At 35.7% G+C, this 21,593-nt stretch overlaps 1 protein-coding gene across 1 annotated transcript; it reads right to left on the minus strand.

Moving 5' to 3' along the window:
* Positions 1-396: 396 nt before the first annotated feature.
* On the minus strand, positions 397-3,641 carry LOC149561444 (uncharacterized). The gene is made up of 2 exons (XM_089823790.1): positions 965-3,641; positions 397-848 (listed from the first exon to the last, which is right to left on the minus strand). The coding sequence occupies exons 1-2, from the start codon at positions 3,639-3,641 to the stop codon at positions 397-399; spliced, it is 3,129 nt and encodes a 1,042-aa protein (XP_089679916.1).
* Positions 3,642-21,593: the final 17,952 nt, after the last annotated feature.

Genomic DNA, 21,593 nt, shown 5'->3' on the forward strand with positions numbered 1-21,593 from the left:
ATAATTATTTTATTAAAAAACTGACTCAAAAAAGCTCAACCGAGAAAGAATCAATAAGAAAACCCGGCATCGTAGCTCATATAAAAAGATCATCGATATTAACAACTATTTATATCGACAATTAATCACTCAACCTTACAATTTAGAGATTATCCTTCGTCCCATATTTACAAGAATTTGAGCAATTCAATACAAAATATTCAGATTTTGACAATATTTAATCATAATTCAAAATATCAAAAATGTTTGCATAAACATTACACCATAGATATTATAACTATCACATTCTAAACCTTCCCTCATCTCTACCTAGTATTCTAGACTATAAAATACAGTTCATAGAACATTGTTGCCATTTGAATGGCTAGTAAATAAGACACTTATACTTGTGTAGATCTATGATGTGGATGTATAAGAACTTTCATTGTTCCTTGAACCAATAATATTTGTGCCTTTCATATTGTCAAGAAAAGGTGAGATATCTATTGGTAATTGTGAAATTTTTGGTGTACCAAAATAAGTACATTTGATTGTATTCAATCTATCAACTATCTCAATCATATTAGGATGCTCTTGAGGTGATTCCCTTGTGCAAAATAGTCCAATTTCTACAACTTGGGTTAGACATTCCATATTTATTGTTGTCTCATTTCTAGGGGCTATAAGAAGACAGTTTTCCACCACATTGGAAATTCTATTTGGAAAATGCATTTCTATCCATTTTTGTAGATTGATTCCTTTAGTGAACATATCCTCGGTTGGTCTCCTCCTTGTCAACAACTCTAAAATTAAAATTCCAAAGCTGTATATATCTCCCTTTGTACAAGGCTTGCTTCCTAGCCCATATTCTATAATAACAAATAAACAAGGATGAATGACTCCTAAGATGTTCAAAGGCCTTGATGGTATCTAAGATAAACAAATAAATAGTGAAATGCAAAGTTTAATGACAAGAAATACACACCTGGTGCAATGTAGCCAATCGATCCTTTAAGGGCATTTGTAGAAGTCAAAGAGTCCATTGAGTCACCAAAAATAAGGTTGCAAATGCCAAAATCTGCTATATATGAAGTCATGTCATCTCCAAATAGGACATTATTGGGCTTGAGGTCGCAATGAATCACTTGAATAGAGCAATAATGGTGAAGATATGCCAAACCTTCTGCTATCTCCGTTGCTATTCTTATTCGATTACTCAAGTTCAATATGCATCCACCCCCTTCACAAGGATATAACCATCTCTCTAAGTTTCCATTTGACATTAATGGAAGAATTAGGGCTTTAAAATTAGGGTTGGAGCAAACTGAAATTATTTTAATTACATTGCGATGTCGGACTCTCTTTAATGCACTGCATTCTCTACTAAAAGTTTGACGTGCATGTTCATCTTGCAACTTGAAAACTTTAGCAGCAATATGCGTACAATCTTTTAAAATCCCTCTAAAAACTGACCCAAAACTACCAATTCCTAAAAGGTTTTCATCACTAAACCTGCCGGTTGCATCTAGAAGTTCTTTATATGAAACTTTTGGAGGCCATATGTTAAAAGAGGGGGTACGAGAATGTCTCCTTCTATAGGAAAATGCTACCAATGCAAGAGACATGATCAAAATTGCAATTCCAACTACAAGAGGAACTATTACCTTTCTAGAGATTGATGTTTGTTTGTGCTTGGAATGAGAGCATGGTGGCAAGTCTATCCATCCACCACAGAGACCTAGATTTCCCTTAATTTCTGAGGCATCAAGTGTTGCAAAAGCTCCTTCCTTTGGGACCTCTCCAATCAACCTGTTTGAAGAGAGATTTAGATGCTGGAGCACTTTCATCTTTTTGAAAGCCACTGGTATTGTACCTGACAAATTATTGCATGAAAGATCCATGGACTTGAGATTTTCAAGATCTGCTAGTGATGTAGGGATTGGCCCTTCAAATGCATTCCCAGAAAGATTAAGATATTCCAAGCCCTTGCAGCTTGCCATTGCACTAGGAATACCACCTGAGAAGTTGTTGCGAGAAATATCAATAGCTAGAATCATAACCATTTTGCTCATTTCTAAAATAGAACCTTGCAGTAGATTTCCAGAAGCATTGAAATAGAACTGGAGATTTTGAAGACCTGCAACTTCAGGGGGTATATTTCCGGTAAGTTTGTTGTGCGCCAAGTCCACCATTTCCAAAGTCTTACACCTTCCTAAACTAGCAGGTATTTTGCCTGACAGTTGATTGTGATCGAGTATAAGCCTTCTTAATTGTGGGAGGTCACCTAGACTATCAGGAATCGGCCCCAAAAGCATGTTGTCGTTGAGTGACAAGAGTCCAAGCCTTTTCAACTGACTCAGACTTTCTGGAATGCTTCCCTGTAAGCTGTTTACGCCCAGATCTAATATTTCTAGATTTGGAAGTCTACCAAGTGTAAATGGAATGGTCCCATTGAATCTGTTTTCGTTCAAGTCTATCGTTGCCAAGTTTGTCAGGTTACCAATTTCATCTGGTATGTTTCCCTCAATTTGATTAGAGTGCAATGAAAAAGAGTTCAGTGCATTTGAGAGGCGACCAACTGAACTGGGCAAGACACCAGTTAGATAATTAGATCCCACTTCAAGATCTTCCAAGCTGGAGCAATTAGTTAACACTGTAAGAATAGACAAACCAGTGCTTCCACTAACCAAATGATTTTGCCACAAAAAAAGTCGTCTTAGCTGCTGCAGTTTCCCAAATTCTAGGGGCACTTTGCCGCTTAGTTGGTTCGTAGCCAAAGACAGTTGTTGCACCTGAGTCCAATTACCCACTGACCTGGGTATCTCTCGGCTGAGTTTATTCTTCCACAATTCCACTATTTGCAAATCTGACAGTCTTCCAAACTCCCATGGTATTGGACCATATAAGTTGTTATCACATAGCTCCAATATTTGGAGACGAGTGCAATTTGAAAGAGCAGTGGGAATCGACCCTGCTAAGGGGTTGAAGGAAAGACTAAGCCAGCTTAGCTGACTAAGCATACCCAACTTGGCTGGAATAAAACCTGTGAATCTATTTTCAAACAAATCAAGGATATTTAAAGAGGACAAGTTTCCTAAGAAAGGTGGGACAATACCTTTCAATTTGTTTGCTCCTAATGCCATGATTTCTAGATATGAAAGAAGACTGAACTCAGAGGGAATGCTTCCACTTAAATTGTTATATCCAAGAATTAGAGATTGTAAAGAACGGCAGTCTCCTAGAGAGGACGGAATGGGGCCTTCCAATTTGTTTCGAGACAATCGAAGCCTTCTCAAGCGAAATAGCCTTCCAAACTGATATGGAATAGGGCCCTCGAAGCTATTATTAGAGAGATCAAGTATTCTAAGGAAGGAGAGATTTCCCAGCAAGGGAGTGATGGTGCCAACTAATTCCATACCTGTGAGATTCATGGATACCACACGCTGTCTACGAGAAGAGCAGAGAATGCCAGTCCAATTGCAGAAGGTGTGATTGGGAGACCAATCAGACAAGGAATTATATGGATCAAAAAACAGAGAAGCCTTGAAAGCCAAGAGAGATTGTTGATCAGAATAATTAGAAGGCTTTGCCTCATGAGCAGGCAGAGCAGAGAGGCAGAAACAGAGTTGCGGAAGCAGATGAAGCAGCGTTATCATCTTCATTCTTGGTTTGCTTTGCACCTAACTCCAAAGGACTCAGTTATTGTCTTTAAATCTGGCGATGTAAAGAAGTTAAGAGTTTTTAAATTTTTTAACAAGATGTTTATGAGTTTAAAAAAAATACTAATTACAATAATTATAATAAGCAGGAGATACTTTTCTAGAGAAGACTATCATGTTAGTGGTTCACTCGGAGAATGATTAGAACAGTTATTGAAGGTTTATCTGATTTTAAAAAGGGGCACATGATATATCTTTTTAAAAAAAATAATGTCATTTTGATATAGATTGTTTTCATTGAGATAAAAAATTTAATATATGAAAAATAAAAATATATGAAAAATAAAAATATAAAACTTCTGCTGAAATGATTTATAAGAAATTTTTTTTTTATTATAACATTCTGAAATTTGCTGAAGAAAAATATAGAGTAGAGTTTACCTAATATGAAAGGCAAAATGCCAATGAAATTAATCAACACTATTTGAAGAACTTCTAAAAATTTACAATTAATCAAGGATAATATGCAATAATTACTACCTAGTTGGTTTTGTAAATTACCTTTACTTATTAAGTATTATTCATTTTTCTGAGAAATGGATTGCCTAAGCTACTACTTGAAAAACATAGATTTATGAGTTCCACTCAAAATACTACACATTTGAATTTTGGTTGTGATATAACAATTAATTATAATGTTTTGAAGATTCACAATTAATTTTGTAGTACTGAATAAATTTTGCAATGTGATTATGGAGCACCACTATGGTGAGTGAAAACACCCAGTATGAACAAATTGGAGCAATGTGTAGTGCTCCATTTCCAGGTTGGACACCGATGAGGCTAATCTCTAGACAACTTTTTTTTCCAGATTCACAAAAATGTAGTGTTTTTTTTTCTTATTTTTTTGTTGTTTTCAATTTTTTAAAAATTGTTTAACAGATGTGAAGACAATCTAGTAAAAGTATAGTATAAAAGAATGAGTATATTATAAAAAAAATTCAAATTTGAAAATTTTCGCATCTACAGGGAAAAGCGATAGGACACAATGACTTGACTTATTATTGTGACTTGACTTATTATTCCCACTAAGTGTAGCGTCTGTGCTACGGTGGTCAAGTAGTGATAAATGAAAGACTAGACTTCAGTAGTGACTTATTATTCCGACTTGCAGAAAATGGGCTCACTTTGTAGAAAATTTCTATAATGACAAATGTTACAAGTGAAAGAATAGAAAGAATGGAAACTTGAAAACAAAAGGTGTTTTGTCTTTAATTATCTGCCGTTCCCCACAATAATCAATGGGAAACAATGAAAGAAAACGAGTTACAATAATTTAGAGAGAAAATATCTGATAAAAAAATTATATAGATAAATATGATGAAATATTAAAAAATAAATTTAGAATGATTGAATAGTACAATTTAATTAGGAAAAAATTTAAAAATTTAATTCTAAAAATATATAATTATAATATAAAACTAATTTGTAATTACTTAATATAATTTTTAAAAATAATTTAATAAAAGAATTGTTATTATCTTATAAATTAAACTTAATAACAAAAAAATTTAAAATCCTCTTTTAAATAGTTTTTCACAATGATACAATTGCTAGTTTTAAGTTTGTACATGTTTATTTTAAATAGACTAACCTAACTTCAAACATATGTTAAGAATAATTAAATGCAAAATCCACATTCTTTCAAATTAATAAATCTTTTAAAATTATTTAAAACTAGACCTAAATTATTTTAAATCATATTGTTAAGAAGCGATATAGTGAATCATATCAAGGATTTTTTGGCAACACTTTGTTTTGTATGTTGTTTGTAAATATCAAATGCTACAAACAATTCAATCAGCTTGCACACCTCTCTTGCATTGTAGACCATTTATTGAAAAGTGAATGATTTTTTATTTATTTTTAAATGAATGCCTCCAACATAAATATAACTATTAATAAAAGTTAAAATATATTTAATTAATAATATATTATTTTTTTGTTGATTAGTAAATGATCGAAGTCTTGTAATATATTGAATTAATTTAATTTAATTTATAGAATTCTCCTTTCAAACGGACACTGGTAGGAAAGAACAGAGCAAAAGAACCTCCAGTCTTGTCTAGGACCGAAGTCCTATATTATACAATTTAAAAGGGGCATACCCCAGTTTTTAAATTAATACAAAATATGATGAAGCATGAAAATTAACAAGGATTCTGCAATAAAGAATTAATCTCTTTTAGTATTTGGCTTGTCTAATTGCAACTTCTTATACCTTTTGCAATAATCCTTCTATTAGCCTATGAATCAAAGATGTCTTTCTTTCCACAAATATTAGTAGTGTTAGACCAACTTGACAAAATGAAGCAATTCAACAAGATTTGTAATTGCCTTTTCTAATACATATTTATCGCATTTCTCTCCTTATATATATGTAATTCATTATGCATTGGTAGACTTAGTTTTTGTTTTATCAATTTATACTATTATATTCCTTTAAATGATTATACATGTTTGTAGTATCCAAAATAGTGATATAGACTTATCCAAGCATGTTAAGCTGTATTAGAGGTGGTATACTATTATCAATATATTATTTTATTGCCTTTTTTTGTTTCTAACTATAATTGATAGATTTGATTCTTAATTTTTTTCTTTCACATTATGGTCTTAACGAGTTGCAATGTGTGTATTTAAAGCTTGTAGCACAGTTACTGAGATTAATATCACAATAATGATATAATTGGTACATAACTTTTATTTAGAGCTTAAAATCATCTTACATGTTTTGCATAAACTCACCAACATAGATTAAAACTAATTATAATGCTATTTCAAAATTAGATAAACTTAGGTTAGAGTGATAATAATAGCCCAGGGCTAATTAAACCTAATAGACTAAGATACCGCCAAAAAGGTGGATAAAGAGGAACCCATCACAAAACCAAAACCTGGAAAGCTAGAAGGAGGAGACAACGAACCCTTAATTGTAACTATCCAGAATACATATATGCCAAATACAAGAAAGGAGAAATTGAATAGAAAATCTCCATCTAACATCTGATATTAACAAAATTTGACATTCAAAAAAAACCAACAAGTAGGGGGCACCAGTAAACAATAACCCTATCTCCAGTAATCCTTGATGATTTCAGCAATGTCCTTTGGGTTCTCAGATTGATAGTTTAGCAAGAATTCAAAAGCACTTTTCTCCCTATTAGATTTTTCCATGTTCGGAATACAAAAATCTAGATCTTCTAGATTCTAAGCTCCACTGCTGGTTGTATATAGGAATTAATGATGCAGAGATAATTTTTGAGCTAGACCTTGTTATGGTCTTCTAAGATCCCTCTCCACCTAAGAAGAAAATGTATACTAGCTTCTATTTTTGGCCAACCTTGAAAAAACAAAGCATTCTCCCAAATAACTAGAGAGGGGCTCCTAGGAATAATGGCTAGCTCAAAGCTACTCGGGGGATGTGCCATGTACATCTCTGGGAGAGGGATCCTACATTTCTCATCAATACTCGTAACTTCTTCTTCAAGACCTATACACCAAATTGGGTTGAAAACATTGTAGCACAGCCTGATAATAGCCCACTTCTCTATTTTGTCTCTAGCAAAACAACCTATGGAAGAACCTATAATGTCACTATTGGTTCTCCAAGAGAAATCATAATTGAAGATACCTTCCCCTAAGACACAACTCACAACAATCCTTGTCATGCCATCCACAGGGTTTAATAGTCAATTCCATCTTTCTAGTTTCACATTTCCTCTAAATGCCATGGTCCACACCTTTGAGGCATGAAATAAACTAATATTGGTATCCATCCTAAGCTTATAACTAAATCAAGCTGAAACAAAGTAGGCAATAAGAAGTGCCAAGTACCAATTAAACCATAAATAAAGAACTAATGATCTCAAATGAAGGGTCTAGAAGTGCCTCGAGATCTATACGTCATCTATTGATGCCACCTACATGCAACTGAATCATATTGGAATATGATGATGCCTAGAGTCATGAAATGATGGAAGAAATAGGAAAATTAATATGGTTACAAGGTTTTGAAATTAAATTATAAGACTCAGCCTACAGAGCTATTAAATATAGGGACAAAAATATGTTCCCATATATATATATAGACTGACTTCCTTTCAAATTTGAAAGTATTATTATCTTAACTTTTATAATTTGAATTCAAATTTATTATTTTAATTTATATTTTTAAATCTATCAGTGTTTTGAAGAAATCTTTTCCAATTTTCCATCTTCCCCTTTGATTACTACAAGGAGTCAATGTTTTCACTTTTATCCATGATGATATACAAATATATCTATAGTTTTTTGTCTTTATATTCTTAGATATGTATGCATTTATATTAATAGTTAGTTTCATATATTATATTAGCTTATACTACTAAATTTTACATTATCCCATTTTTAAAATACTATTGTTTACTTTCTAGTTAGTTAACTTACAATTAAATATTAAGAAATTTTCATCATTAGCTGCCCTATTTGCTAACTGATCTGCTACTTTATCACCTTCCCAAAAAAATTGCATAATCTTAATATCTTTGATATGGTCTAGAAGATTTAGAACTTCTTCCAATTAGAATTTAGAACCCAATTAAGTGTCTCCATTTTTTTGATAGCATTTAGGATAATCTGTGAATCTCCTTCAATAATAAGTTTTGAAATGCTTAGATCCAAACATATTTGGAGACCTTCTTGAAGGGCTTCTAATTCAACAAGGTTGTTAGTGGTTGATCCTATAAATTTATCCCTTTTAGGGATCCAATTGCCAGATTCATTGTTAGTGATGCATCCAATCCCAGTGGTACTAGGATTTCCTCTCGAGGCTCCATCAAAATTTAATTTAGTCCATCCTGTCAGGGGTGAATTCCAGCTACATTTTCTCCTGGCCTCTTTATTCTTTTTCTAATACATCAACGAGAGATTAACTAGGTTTTTCCAAAAAAAATTCATAAGACCATCCCATTCTGAAAATGATCCTTCCTCTTTTGGAATCTTTCTAAGGTGAGAATTTAATTTTTCAATTATACATGCTTCAATTTTATTAGTTATCTCACAATCAATTATCTCTTGATTGAAGAATATTCTTCTATTCCTTTCTTTCCATATTTTCCAAACAAGGATAAAAGAGAAAATATTCCAGAGGTTACCATATATACCTCTATTATTATCTGTAGGCCAACTATTAAGTAGACCGTTCAGAGTTTCAGGCAATGGCATAGTCCAACTCAACACATGTCAGAGCCATTCCCAACACTTTTTTGTATATGAACACTTATATAAAAAGATGGTTAGTGTCTTCATTGATTATTGCATAACACACATCTGGAAGGCCCCTCAATGCCCAACTTTCTAAGTCTGTAAGCAGTAAGAATTCTATCCTATGAGGCGGTCCACAAAAAGAAACTTGTCTTTGGTAAACTGAAATAACCCTGACAGGTTATTGCTTACTTTTTACACCCAAAATTTAACACTTCAAAGGTTTGACATTTCGTCAAACAGTTAGTCAACAAGCTCTGTCCTTACTGAACTGAAAACACTAAGTAATTATACTGGAGAATGATTACTCAAAGTACTTGACATGAATAAGATCAATCCTTATGCAATAGTTAATAATAGAATTTGGGAAGTGATTGAACAATGACTGTCAAAAGAATTCTCGAAATGAAAGTATACTGAAGCAAGAGATGAAACCATCGTAATTATCCATTCTCCTTGACGCACCTTAATGCTACACAAGTAGGCAGACGATGGAAGTGAGTTTTTGTTTATATCCTCCGCTAAAGTAGAGCTATCAACAATAACCAAGTAGCTGCGTTAGTATTAGATAAAAATATGGCAGAAGTCCCATAATCACCAATTTCAATGACTTCATCGGCGCCAATATAATTAGCTTCACAAAACAGATCTTTGTTTAAACATGACTCTACTCCATCCGCTGTTCTTCCAGTCATCATCATTCCCCATCACGAGTTAAGTCCACCGGATGCAGGCTGCTGTCACTGTTTACCTCGTGCGGAATCATTCCCATATTTATCGGATGAGCAAATCAGATGGTATCGCGGTTATTTCCAACTGTTCAACAAAACGCCCTATCGGCACCCATGTCAAATCAAGCCTGCGGCCTCTACCAAGGAAACTACCGTCGGCTCCCTTATTCGTGCACAAATATCATCGTTCTGAGATTTCCAAGTGATGGACGCTGATACCCAAGTCCTCCTATAACCTCGACAGACCAGAACTTAACAAGCTTTCTTCTACTCGAACTGCACGATCAACTCTTCCGCCCGACCGGATCACAAAACACAGAACTGAATTCTGCACCCGGATTTCGCAGAAATGCTCAAATTTCTCCAAAGTTACTTTAGTTCTCCAAGAATCCCCTCGAAACCCAAAGGGTCAAAATGCTCACGCTAAAAACCGTCCTGATCTTCAATCTGGTATTGATGCTGCCATGAGATTCCCGTAATGGTGATTTGGATTTCTCTTTGTTCCTTGATCTGCCTACCACACTTTGAATATATAGTTGATGCCGCATATATTATTGAGTCTGCCAAGCCTTGCAATCAATTCTCAATGTCGCATTCAGCCTTGCGTAGCAAACCCGAGTTCGCACTATCATTTGTTCTGCCGGTAACAAGTTCCAACTTCGTCCTATTGCTATGGCCGTAGACTCAAACTATGTCTTTGAGGCACAACATCCTTGTTGATATCCGCTGGCTATTGATCAAGCATGAAAGTCGTCTTCAGTTCTTTGATCTTGAAATGCCTATGCAATTTATATATTTCCAATCATTGCTGATACGGATGGATCTCAATCTTGGCTGACAACGAACAAAGGCGATCCTATATTGCAGCTATCTCTATTCTACAAATAATTCACACAATGTTCCTTCCACGTTGGCCCTTGGCCACAGATTCTGCCTCGATGAAATGACTGCAGCGTCACCTCCAATCTGCAATAATTCAGATGATATTTCACACCCTCAAAATTGCGTACCAATTGAGAGTTTTCGTTCTCAATGGCCAACTGTGACAATTGTAGAAACCCTAGGTTCCACAATGCACCCGTGATTGGATCACAATCTGAAACACAAAGAGAGATAATCAACTCCTTCATTCGAATGGAGCCCCGGGGTGCCTATTTATTCTTTTCCCTCCATCCTCTCCAGAGACTTCTAGAACATTTTTGATCTTATCCCTCAAGTGACTTTATTAAATATTTTCCAAGTCACTTTATTAAATATAAAGTTATCTTTTAATAACTATTTATTTAATTAAAGCAATTAATTAGTCGTCCTGGGACAACCATTAATTAAATTAATTAAATCGAACTGTCACCAGAAAATTGGGGACATGACAGTCCGCCCTTCCTGAAATTGCTTGTCCCCAAGCAATGGCTGAACCATGAACCAATCAGTCTACCTGGATCCCAAATGTAAATCTGTGTGTTATCCCAATCCGCATCATACTCCTGTGGAGAAATCATCAATACCAGTAACTGAGAAACTGTACTCAACATCCAAACAACTGACACTTCTGATGAGATCATCTAAAAACCAACTGTAGATGTCAGTAGAAGAAACCATTTTGCCGAACTCAAGCCAACTAAAACATTAACTCTATCAAAACTCAAGCCCCTGTCAAAAAGACACCTGCACCCAACTGCATTGTAGATATGACAATAGCCATAGGTACTTGAATCATTGCCATCAAATCCAATCTCTGAAAAACTACTCCGGGTGTGTCGATGCTGCAGGTCGAGTAACTTGCTACTACCAGTTTTATTTTCAAAAGATAGTGCCAATCTATCCCCTAATGGATGGTAAGAAACTGGAGCCAATCTACATCTGCGTGAAATAAAGTCTTCTATCTCTGTGTCAAAAGAAAAATGATGAGCGTACCCTACCGTATAATGCCGGTAAGAACCTCCAAACTCTGCTGCTGGCTCATCATCACTGAACTGGGAATCAACAGATGGCTCCATTTTCTGACTCCGAGTGACAGTAGGTCGGATAGGACCCTGTGCACTCTGCTCAACAAACTCCTCCTCGAGATCCTTGTGAGGTAGCATAGTAGAAAGGACCCCTATAATCTTCTCAACCAATCCGCGAATAACACTAGTATCTCGGACGAGAACACCTTCTGTCACCTTATGCGAGTCCAAATGAACACATGCACTATCCAGCAAATACTCCATGAACGGTTCAGTGCAGTAAAAATTATACGAGGAAGCATCAATATACTTCCCTGCACACCACAACTGATCCTCCTGTGAAGGTGGCATACCCCACTGTACTACACTGTCATTTATCAAAGAAGAATCAATCTGGAGACTTGACTCTACTGGTATCCCAAACTTATTAAGACCAACTTCCTCCAAACCCTGAACATGTGTGTCAGTCTCAACAATAAGCTCCTCAAAAGCAACTGTAGGAGTGTACTTACCGTCATCTACCTCAGTAGTCAAATGAACTGGGTCTGGGGCTGGTTTTGACCACAAATGCTCCAACTCCACGGTCACCTCCTTCAACTGAAACTGCGACTTCTGTAGATCTTGCTGTGTATCCTCTAATGCCTCAGTAGTCGCTAGGAGCCCTTGGTAAAGTTCACTCACCTCCTCTTCACGATCCAAGAGTGCCTCATATGCTGTACTCCCCCACTCAACCAAGTGATCACGGTCGGCTACCAATCGTAAATAATCCTGCTTCAAAATCCGAACAGCTTTACGCAAGGCATGAATCTTTGCCAAAGAAAAGTAACCACCGCTGGACTCAACTGTCATAGCCGTACCCCAACCAGTAATGGCCAACAAATGACGAGCAGTATCAAAATGCTCACAAGCGATAGCAATGTCTCGCTCACTAACTTTCAACTGGCTAACCACATGATGGCTCTGGCTAGACTGTCTTCTATAAACTCCCTCTGACACATTGACTGGAGGAATGTCTTCAAAAATATTGGTCTTTGGATTATTACCATCCATATTTTGTGAATCAACTTTAAAACCCATATCAACATCCAGAGTGTCAAAATCTGTAGTCCTGCTACCAAGCTCTTCTATACCTAAAGAAACTGTCAAGGAAGCTGAATCTTCAAAACTGTTCATTTAATTCTCCCGGATAACATCAAGGTCAAAACGATCTTGGGACTCATCTGTACATGCTTCCAAATATGAAAAACCTTCAACACCTTTCAGCAAGGATGGTCGACTGGAAATATGAACCAAACCCAACAACGGTGCATAAAAACTAATACCAACATCGGATGTTCTGCTGGCACAAGGAAAGATAACACCGTATATTCTACTAATCAAATCCATGATAGTACTCAAACAATCATGGCTACCATTAAAACATCTCCAGTTAATTGAATCCCAAATGTTGCTGAAACATTCTCGAGTCCATATCCGTAAACAAGAAACAACTGGTAACTCAAGCAAACTCCTTACCTGAGTAATGTGACCAATACCAGCTAACTTCACATACCTGTCTGCCATTGTCCTTGTATCTTGGATGTGAATGCAAGATGAACTCGTAGCATTATCAGCTACCATATATGATCCCTCTTCTGTCAAAAACTGAGTGCAAGATGATCTTAAGCTCAGCTCCATGTCGTGTTCATTCCCATGTCTCTCCCAGTCCTGTAATGCCAAAGTTGCTTGAGTGTCCTCAAGCTCGCAAGAAAGCTTGACAACTTCCTCCTCCTTCCTCCTCAAGGCATCTGAATAGTCTTTGGCAAGGCTTAGAAGATGATCACGGTCTGATAGAAGATGTAAATAGCTCAGCTTCGTCGTCCCCATCCCTTCACCAATTGCATGTAAGTCACAGCAGGAAGAATTTGCCTGAACTCCCTTATATCTTCCTCGTAACTGAATCATCTGGATGTGCTCTTCTAACATCTCCCGCATCCTATCATGATGAGATAAAGAAGCCACAATACTATCTTTGCTTACCTTCAGCTGGCTGGAGAAATCATGTGAAGTACTACCATTCTCATCCTCATATGACGAAGCATCTAACTGAGCCTGGTACTCTCTGTCAGCAAAGTCATAAATGCTCGATGTCTGCTCATTTTCACTAGGTATCTCATCATCATGCACAATGACATCTTCATCATCATCTGGACTCACTTCGCTGTAATCATTGCTTGTCAGAACCAAACTACCTTGAGTACATGAGACATCACCTTCGGAAAACTCATATTCAACTATCTCAACTTGAGTGTCAAGTTGACAGTTACTATCCATCAGCGTAATGTTCTTCACCGCTTCTTCCTGTGACCGAACTGAAGCCTCTGACTGGTTGCACACTTGTTTCTCGAACTCCTCATTAAGGTTCCTAGTAGCATCTCTCATTGTATCTGTCAACGCTTTGTGAGAAGATTTGTCAAAATGAAATCCAGTTGATTTATTCACCTTAGCTGGGACGGACAGCCTTTCAATCATACGGTGGTGTTTAACCAACAGTTCAGACATGTTATGTTTGATTTTTCTGAGCTCATCATGAATGCCTGAATAGTCCTCCTTTCCATAATTCTGACTCTGAATACTGCGTCTATTACTTGTCCGAGATTGTGTCCTTGGAGACTTTGTGCTATACCTGTCCATCTTGGTTGAAGTCGAGTGCTGATTACTCATGTTCACCCCACAGGATGGCAAGAAAACCGCTCTGATACCACTGAAATAACCCTGACAGGTTATTGCTTACTTTTTACACCCAAAATTTAACACTTCAAAGGTTTGACATTTCATCAAACAGTTAGTCAACAAGCTCTGTCCTTACTGAACTGAAAACACTAAGTAATTATACTGGAGAATGATTACTCAAAGTACTTGACATGAATAAGATCAATCCTTATGCAATAGTTAATAACAGAATTTGGGAAGTGATTGAACAATGACTGTCAAAAGAATTCTCGAAATGAAAGTATACTGAAGCAAGAGATGAAACCATCGTAATTATCCATTCTCCTTGACGCACCTTAATGCTACACAAGTAGGCAGACGGTGGAAGTGAGTTTTTGTTTATATCCTCCGCTAAAGTAGAGCTATCAACAATAACCAAGTAGCTACGTTAGTATTAGATAAAAATATGGCAGAAGTCCCATAATCACCAATTTCAATGACTTCATCGGCGCCAATATAATTAGCTTCACAAAACAGATCTTTGTTTAAACATGAGTCTACTCCATTCGCTGTTCTTCCAATCATCATCATTCCCCATCACGAGTTAAGTCCATCGGATGCAGGCTGCTGTCATTGTTTACCCCGTGCAGAATCATTCCCATATTTATCGGATGAGCAAATCAGATGGTATCGCGGTTTTTATGCAACTGTTCAACAAAACGCCCTATCGACACCCGTGTCAAATCAAGCCTGCGGCCTCTACCAAGGAAACTACCGTCGGCTCCCTTATTCGTGCACAAATATCATCGTTCTGAGATTGCCAAGTGATGGACGCTGATACCCAAGTCCTCCTATAACCTCGACAGACCAGAACTTAACAAGCTTTCTTCTACTCGAACTGCACGATCAACTCTTCCGCCCGACCGGATCACAAAACATAGAACTGAATTCTGCACCCGAATTTCGCAGAAATGCTCAAATTTCTCCAAAGTTACTTTAGTTCTCCAAGAATCCCCTCGAAACCCAAAGGGTCAAAATGCTCACGCTAAAAACCCTCCTGATCTTCAATCTGGTATTGATGCTGCCATGAGATTCCCGTAATGGTGATTTGGATTTCTCTTTGTTCCTTGATCTGCCTACCACACTTTGAATATATAGTTGATGCCACATATATTATTGAGTCTGCCAAGCCTTGCAATCAATTCTCAATGTCGCATTCAACCTTGCGTAGCAAACCCGAGTTCGCACTATCATTTGTTCTGCCGGTAACAAGTTCCAACTTCGTCCGATTGCTATGGCCGTAGATTCAAACTATGTCTTTGAGGCACAACATCCTTGTTGATATCCGCTGGCTATTGATCAAGCATGAAAGTCGTCTTCAGTTCTTTGATCTTGAAATGCCTATGCAATTTATATATTTCCAATCATTGCTGATACAGATGGATCTCAATCTTGGCTGACAATGAACAAAGGCGATCCTATATTGCAGCTATCTCTATTCTACAAATAATTCACACAATGTTCCTTCCACATTGGCCCTTGGCCACAGATTCTGCCTCGATGAAATGACTACAGCGTCACCTCCAATCTGCAATAATTCAGATGATATTTCACACCCTCAAAATTGCGTACCAATTGAGAGTTTTCGTTCTCAATGGCCAACTGTGACAATTGTAGAAACCCTAGGTTCCAAAATGCACCCGTGATTGGATCACAATCTGAAACACAAAGAGAGATAATCAACTCCTTCATTCGAATGGAGCCCTGGGGTGCCTATTTATTCTTTTCCCTCCATCCTCTCCAGAGACTTCTAGAACATTTTTGATCTTATCCCTCAAGTGACTTTATTAAATATTTTCCAAGTCACTTTATTAAATATAAAGTTATCTTTTAATAACTATTTATTTAATTAAAGCAATTAATTAGTCGTCCTGGGACAACCATTAATTAAATTAATTAAATCAAACTGTCACCAGAAAATTGGGGACATGACATAAACATGAAGAATCCCAACAAATTTTAAGGGGAGTATACGCTTCTTCCCATCTTTGAGACAACATGATTGCTTTATAGCCATTTTTCACATTATACCTTCCATCTTTTGATGCTACCCATATGAGTTTATCATTTCTCACTGATTGTTTTTATTTTCCTCTTATTAACGATGTCTTCATACGCCATTTTTACTATTGGTTCTATGTCAATATTATCTAAATTTTTCCATTCCCAACTTATACTGCCATTAATATCTTTTTTGATTTTATAATTATTGACTTTACACCCCAAGACTTTGACTAATTGTTCTTTAAAATTAGTTGGCATATTCATATTTTCTAATGGGGGATGCCCATCCCAAGAGTCCTCCTAGAAGAGAGCTTCCTCCCCATTACCAACATCCCAAGTGAGATATTTACTAATCAGAGCCATAAAGCATTTTGAGAAATTGATGGATTCACCAAGGCCAAATAGTGACACTATTGGATTGGGATATTCTACTACTCAGGAAGGAGAATCATCTAGAAGTGGTGAACAAAGGAATAAAAAAGGAAAGAATAGAAAACCTACTTGTCATAATTTTTAGGTCACACAACAAATGTCTACAGGGGCAAAATAGACAATCAAAACCCTAAGCAGAAATACAGAGGATACTGCTACAACTAAAACACACAAGGACATCAAGCATATACATATAGTACCAAGACCATTAGCATTCAAATATTTGAAGGATATTATTACAATTATTAGAAGTATGGACACAAAGCATATGAATTCAAATCCAAACCTAAGTGGACATCAAACAAGAAAACAAACATTCGACATCATGGAAATTCTTACAATTGGGATTACAATACAAGATATAACTTTGTCACTATTATCAAGAATATGGACATATTCTTGAAAACTACATAAGGACACCTTTTAGAGGAAATTACAATAGATGCTTGAGTGAAATCACATTCTTTAGTTATCTTAACATTAGTCATGTTAGCAAAAATTGCCCAACTCGGTCACCTACACAGAGAAATGAATTTAGAAAGGGAAAAGAAAAGGTAGATATTGAGAAGGTAAAGATGTAGATGAACAAGAAGAAAGATTGCAACACATAAAGTCAAGATGAGGTCACTTTATCCAAGGGATCAAGTGATCACATCAACCCCAACTAGGCAATCAAAGGTATGTGTGGAACTAACACTTGAAATGATATATTATGCATCAGTTTCAAGTATTTAAGGTATGAAAAGGTTTTATTAGCATGAATCAAGATGAAATGAAGTGATTAGAAGCCTAAGATATTCCATCATTATACTATTTTGTGTGTTGTTGATGACCATTGAAGTATTGTAATTACTATCAAGTATTGAATGGTAGTGATAGCTGAGCTTGCTATATTAGTCGAGGATACTAAAAAATCTATAGTGACCAAGCTTACAGTTATGTATGAATTGAGCAATTAATGCAATATTTTCAAGGCTATTTAGTCGATTTAGTTGATTTACAAGTCATCTGCAACAACCAGAATATCAAAGAGCACAAAGAAAATTTGTGAAAAGGGATTCCAACATCTACAAACAAGTTTCCACTACAACTCAATAGTATTCAACGAATTGAAAGGTATTCTACTTGTGCTAAGTTACGTTATTCTGTGTTTTACAAACCCTAGTGAGTCAAAAAGGTAGATAGTTCTTCAACAATAGTGAGGAAGGAAGGAAAAGAAGTTTTTTTATGTTTAGTTAGTTATTAATGATGTGAGATAACCCCCATTTTGTGCTATTCCTGAGATTGCATATAAAGGAGACCCATCTAGTGAGCTATCAATGATACCACCAAATTTTTAATGATTAAGGATGTAAGATGTTGTTATACATGCAAGGCAGGAGAAGTAGGTTATTTGGAAATAAGGCAGATCTATCAGAAATTGTGTGATAAAAGAGTTTTGAAGGAAGAAAACAAGATCATAGAGAGAAAAGGGGTAATGCATGCCCTAGATTTTCCCCAAGTATTTAAGACCAAATGGATAAAGATAGTTTTGAGCAGAATACATGATAATTAGCTATGGTTGGAGAATGGACCTATTAGAATATCAAAGAGAATTATTAATAGAGTAACAATGTATCGTACCCTTGATCAGTCAAAGAGCATGAGGAGTGATTTGAAAGAAGAAATCGAGAATAATACTAGAGCCATATGGAATAAAAGAGAGATGTTTATTGATACCATGAAAGACCCCATTATAGCATTTGTAGTGCATATGATAGAACACAAATTCTTCTAGTTCAGCCAACTTAACATTACCATTTATGGCTATTGACCTAGGTTATAAAATTGTCAAGAAAGATCATTCTTATGACCTGGGTGAGCTACAACTTCAACAATATTAGAAAACCTTGAAGTTATCATAAAAGTAAAGAGTGCCTCATGTAATTTTGGTTCACTTATCATTTGCATATTCTTTTATGCACAAAATAAATTTCCTACATTTGTCAAGGTAGTGTGGAAGACAAATAGGTGGTTTATACAACAAATTGGAGAATTCATTGAACAACTAGGTGAGAATTTTGATCTAGTAATGACTAGTTATTTTGAAGACTCTAAGAAGTCTATGAAGGAAAGATCAAGGATTCTTGTGTCTCTAGTGGAACAAAATTACAATGATGTTTGCTTTGAAGAGAAAGGGCACAAAGATCACAAGGCAATGACAAAAAAATGTAGAGATCACAAGGGTATGACAATGAAATGCAGTAATCTCAAGGGCATGAAAATGAAATCCTAGATCTCCATTGATCTCCCCAAGGGCATGACAAAAAAATGTAGAGATCATAAGGCCACTGAAAAAAAAATACAGCAATCACAAGGGCATGACAATGTAATCTCTACCAACATTTAGAGCTTAGAGCTCTCCACCAATGTTTAGAGATCTCCACCCTCATTAAGAGCTCTCCACTCTCTTTCACGTACAACTCTCCACTATCAATCAAAACAAATGGGGAATGCTTTATGTTGTGTTATCTTTATTTTTTTGTTTTTACTCACACATGCATCTCAATTGTGATGCAAATGTTAGTATTGCAACAATGTCGAGGAAAATTGCGAAAAAAAACATGAAAATCAACAAATTACCCTATCATTGCAATTACTTAAGTGTTTTTAAGACTTTCAATTTCAAGATAGAAAAACCTATGGTTAAGGTTCCTACTTTTGAAAGATAGTTATTTGATCTTGTGATTAAGAGTAGAGGAAGAAGAAATAAAATTTATAATTAGATGAAGGCTTGCAACAAGTATGATTCATTTGATCCTGGTAGTTGTAGTAGCAAGAGAAGAGCTAATATTTTCGATGATACAATTGGTTGTAGCAGTAAGTTTGGACAAACTTCTAGGATGATTGATGAAGAGGATTTGTGAATTAAGAATGCACATGGGATTTAATTTTTGAATTTATTTAGATGTTAATAGGTCCTTATAGAACATCTTATTTTTGAAACCTTGGGTGTCTAATGTAGGTGCATCCTTGAGCTATTGACAATCTTGCATACTTGGGATATATTACCTTAATCCCTACTTATAGAATACCCTTAGGAGAAGTCATAGACCCATGACTCACTTGGATCAAGATTCCTCTTCTCCTCTCTTTAGGAACCTTAGTGATCCTATGGTTTCTCATGAACCTAATCCTTCTATGGAGCATTAATCTTCTCATTCATCTCATGATGAGGATGAGGCATTAAGGGTTCCTCCTAAACAAGTTCATAAGATTTCTACTGAGATTGATAAAATGCATGATCGACTTCTTCAAGAGAATCACAATACTTATACTATGGCTTCATTTAATGCTCTTAAGAAAGTGATTTGTAATGATGGACATAGAGCTTTTGCGTGGTCTTAGCCACCTTGTCCACACTCACGTTAAGCCTTCAACTCAAGCTGCATATGAAATAGGAATGCCTTCACGTATCACTAGTGTTGAAACTACCTTGTCTCTTTACAAACCTATCTCTAGGATTCCTTCTTATGTTGCTCCACTGTGACTACTTATATTCAATGATTTAATCCTCCTATTAGTAGTCTTACTATTTCTTTTCTATGTATGAGTGTTCCACCTACTTCATTTCCTATCTCACAACCTTCATACAATAGTGTTCCTTACACTTATCCTAATCCTCCTAATATGGTTCCTAATGTACCATCTGTACTACCTTCTATTCAAGCTAATTTTTACGCTCTTCCTAGTGTGTCAAATGTGTCATTTCCACCTATTTCCTCTATTGATTCCACTATCATTAGTACCACTCAAATTGTTTCTTCCTTGCAACAAAAAATTGCTTGCCTTACTCAATCCAAGTTTAATGTGCCTACATGTGATATGCGTAGTCTTGCACAAAAATAATGCAAACCAAGATAAATGGACAAAATTCGCAACAAAATTTTACAAAACATATCATAGCAAGTATTTTTAGAAAGAAATAAGGCATAACCTAGTTAAATTGGTCTAGTTTTTTATTAGCTAGGTTGATTAAAAATTCATGTAGAACTGTTATAAGATTAGGTAAAATAAAATGAACAATAAACTATTCCTAGCTAGTAGGATCAAATATAATTTTCCAAGGTGATAAAATTACATAGGTAGATGCATCACTTGCATGGAAAGCATGAAGCATATTCCCCAATTTAAATTGAATGGTTGGATATAAAGGCTCCATATGCTAGCCCAACAATGGAAGCCATGGATGTAACCATATGAGGATCCCAAGTATTTATAGTTGTAGGTAATTTGGGCATCACTGTATGATTCATAATGTTATGAAGTATTTAAGTTGGTAGCAACTTCTCCCATGTCTCTAGAAAATGTAGCATACATTCAAGGCCCCTTGGGTCCCAAGAATTCGTAGCAGCTATTCTAACTTGTGGAAGAATAACTTCAGCAAAGAGTTGAGTATAAGGAGTTGAAGAAACAAATTATGCTTCTATGTAAATTCCATAATCATAAGTCTTGTTCCCTTGCAGAAGCCTATACCACAATGAAATTACCTCTAAGACATGAAAGTGATGTTGAAGTGGTTCCCAATCTTGAAACACTCTTATAAGAAATGGCAAAGAAAATGCAGATGCAATAGATATATTACTAATATTTATGTATATGTATGTACATATATACATATGTATATGTATATATATGTGTATATATACATACATACATACACACACATATGTGTGTGCCTATGCATGTATATATAAAGAGAGATCTTGGCACAATAGAATAATTGATCAACCTATATACATATTCCA

The sequence above is a fragment of the Cupressus sempervirens genome, chromosome 4, assembly GCF_028749045.1.
Source record: "Cupressus sempervirens isolate cs-2001-9-10 chromosome 4, ASM2874904v1, whole genome shotgun sequence".
Lineage (NCBI taxonomy): Eukaryota > Viridiplantae > Streptophyta > Pinopsida > Cupressales > Cupressaceae > Cupressus > Cupressus sempervirens.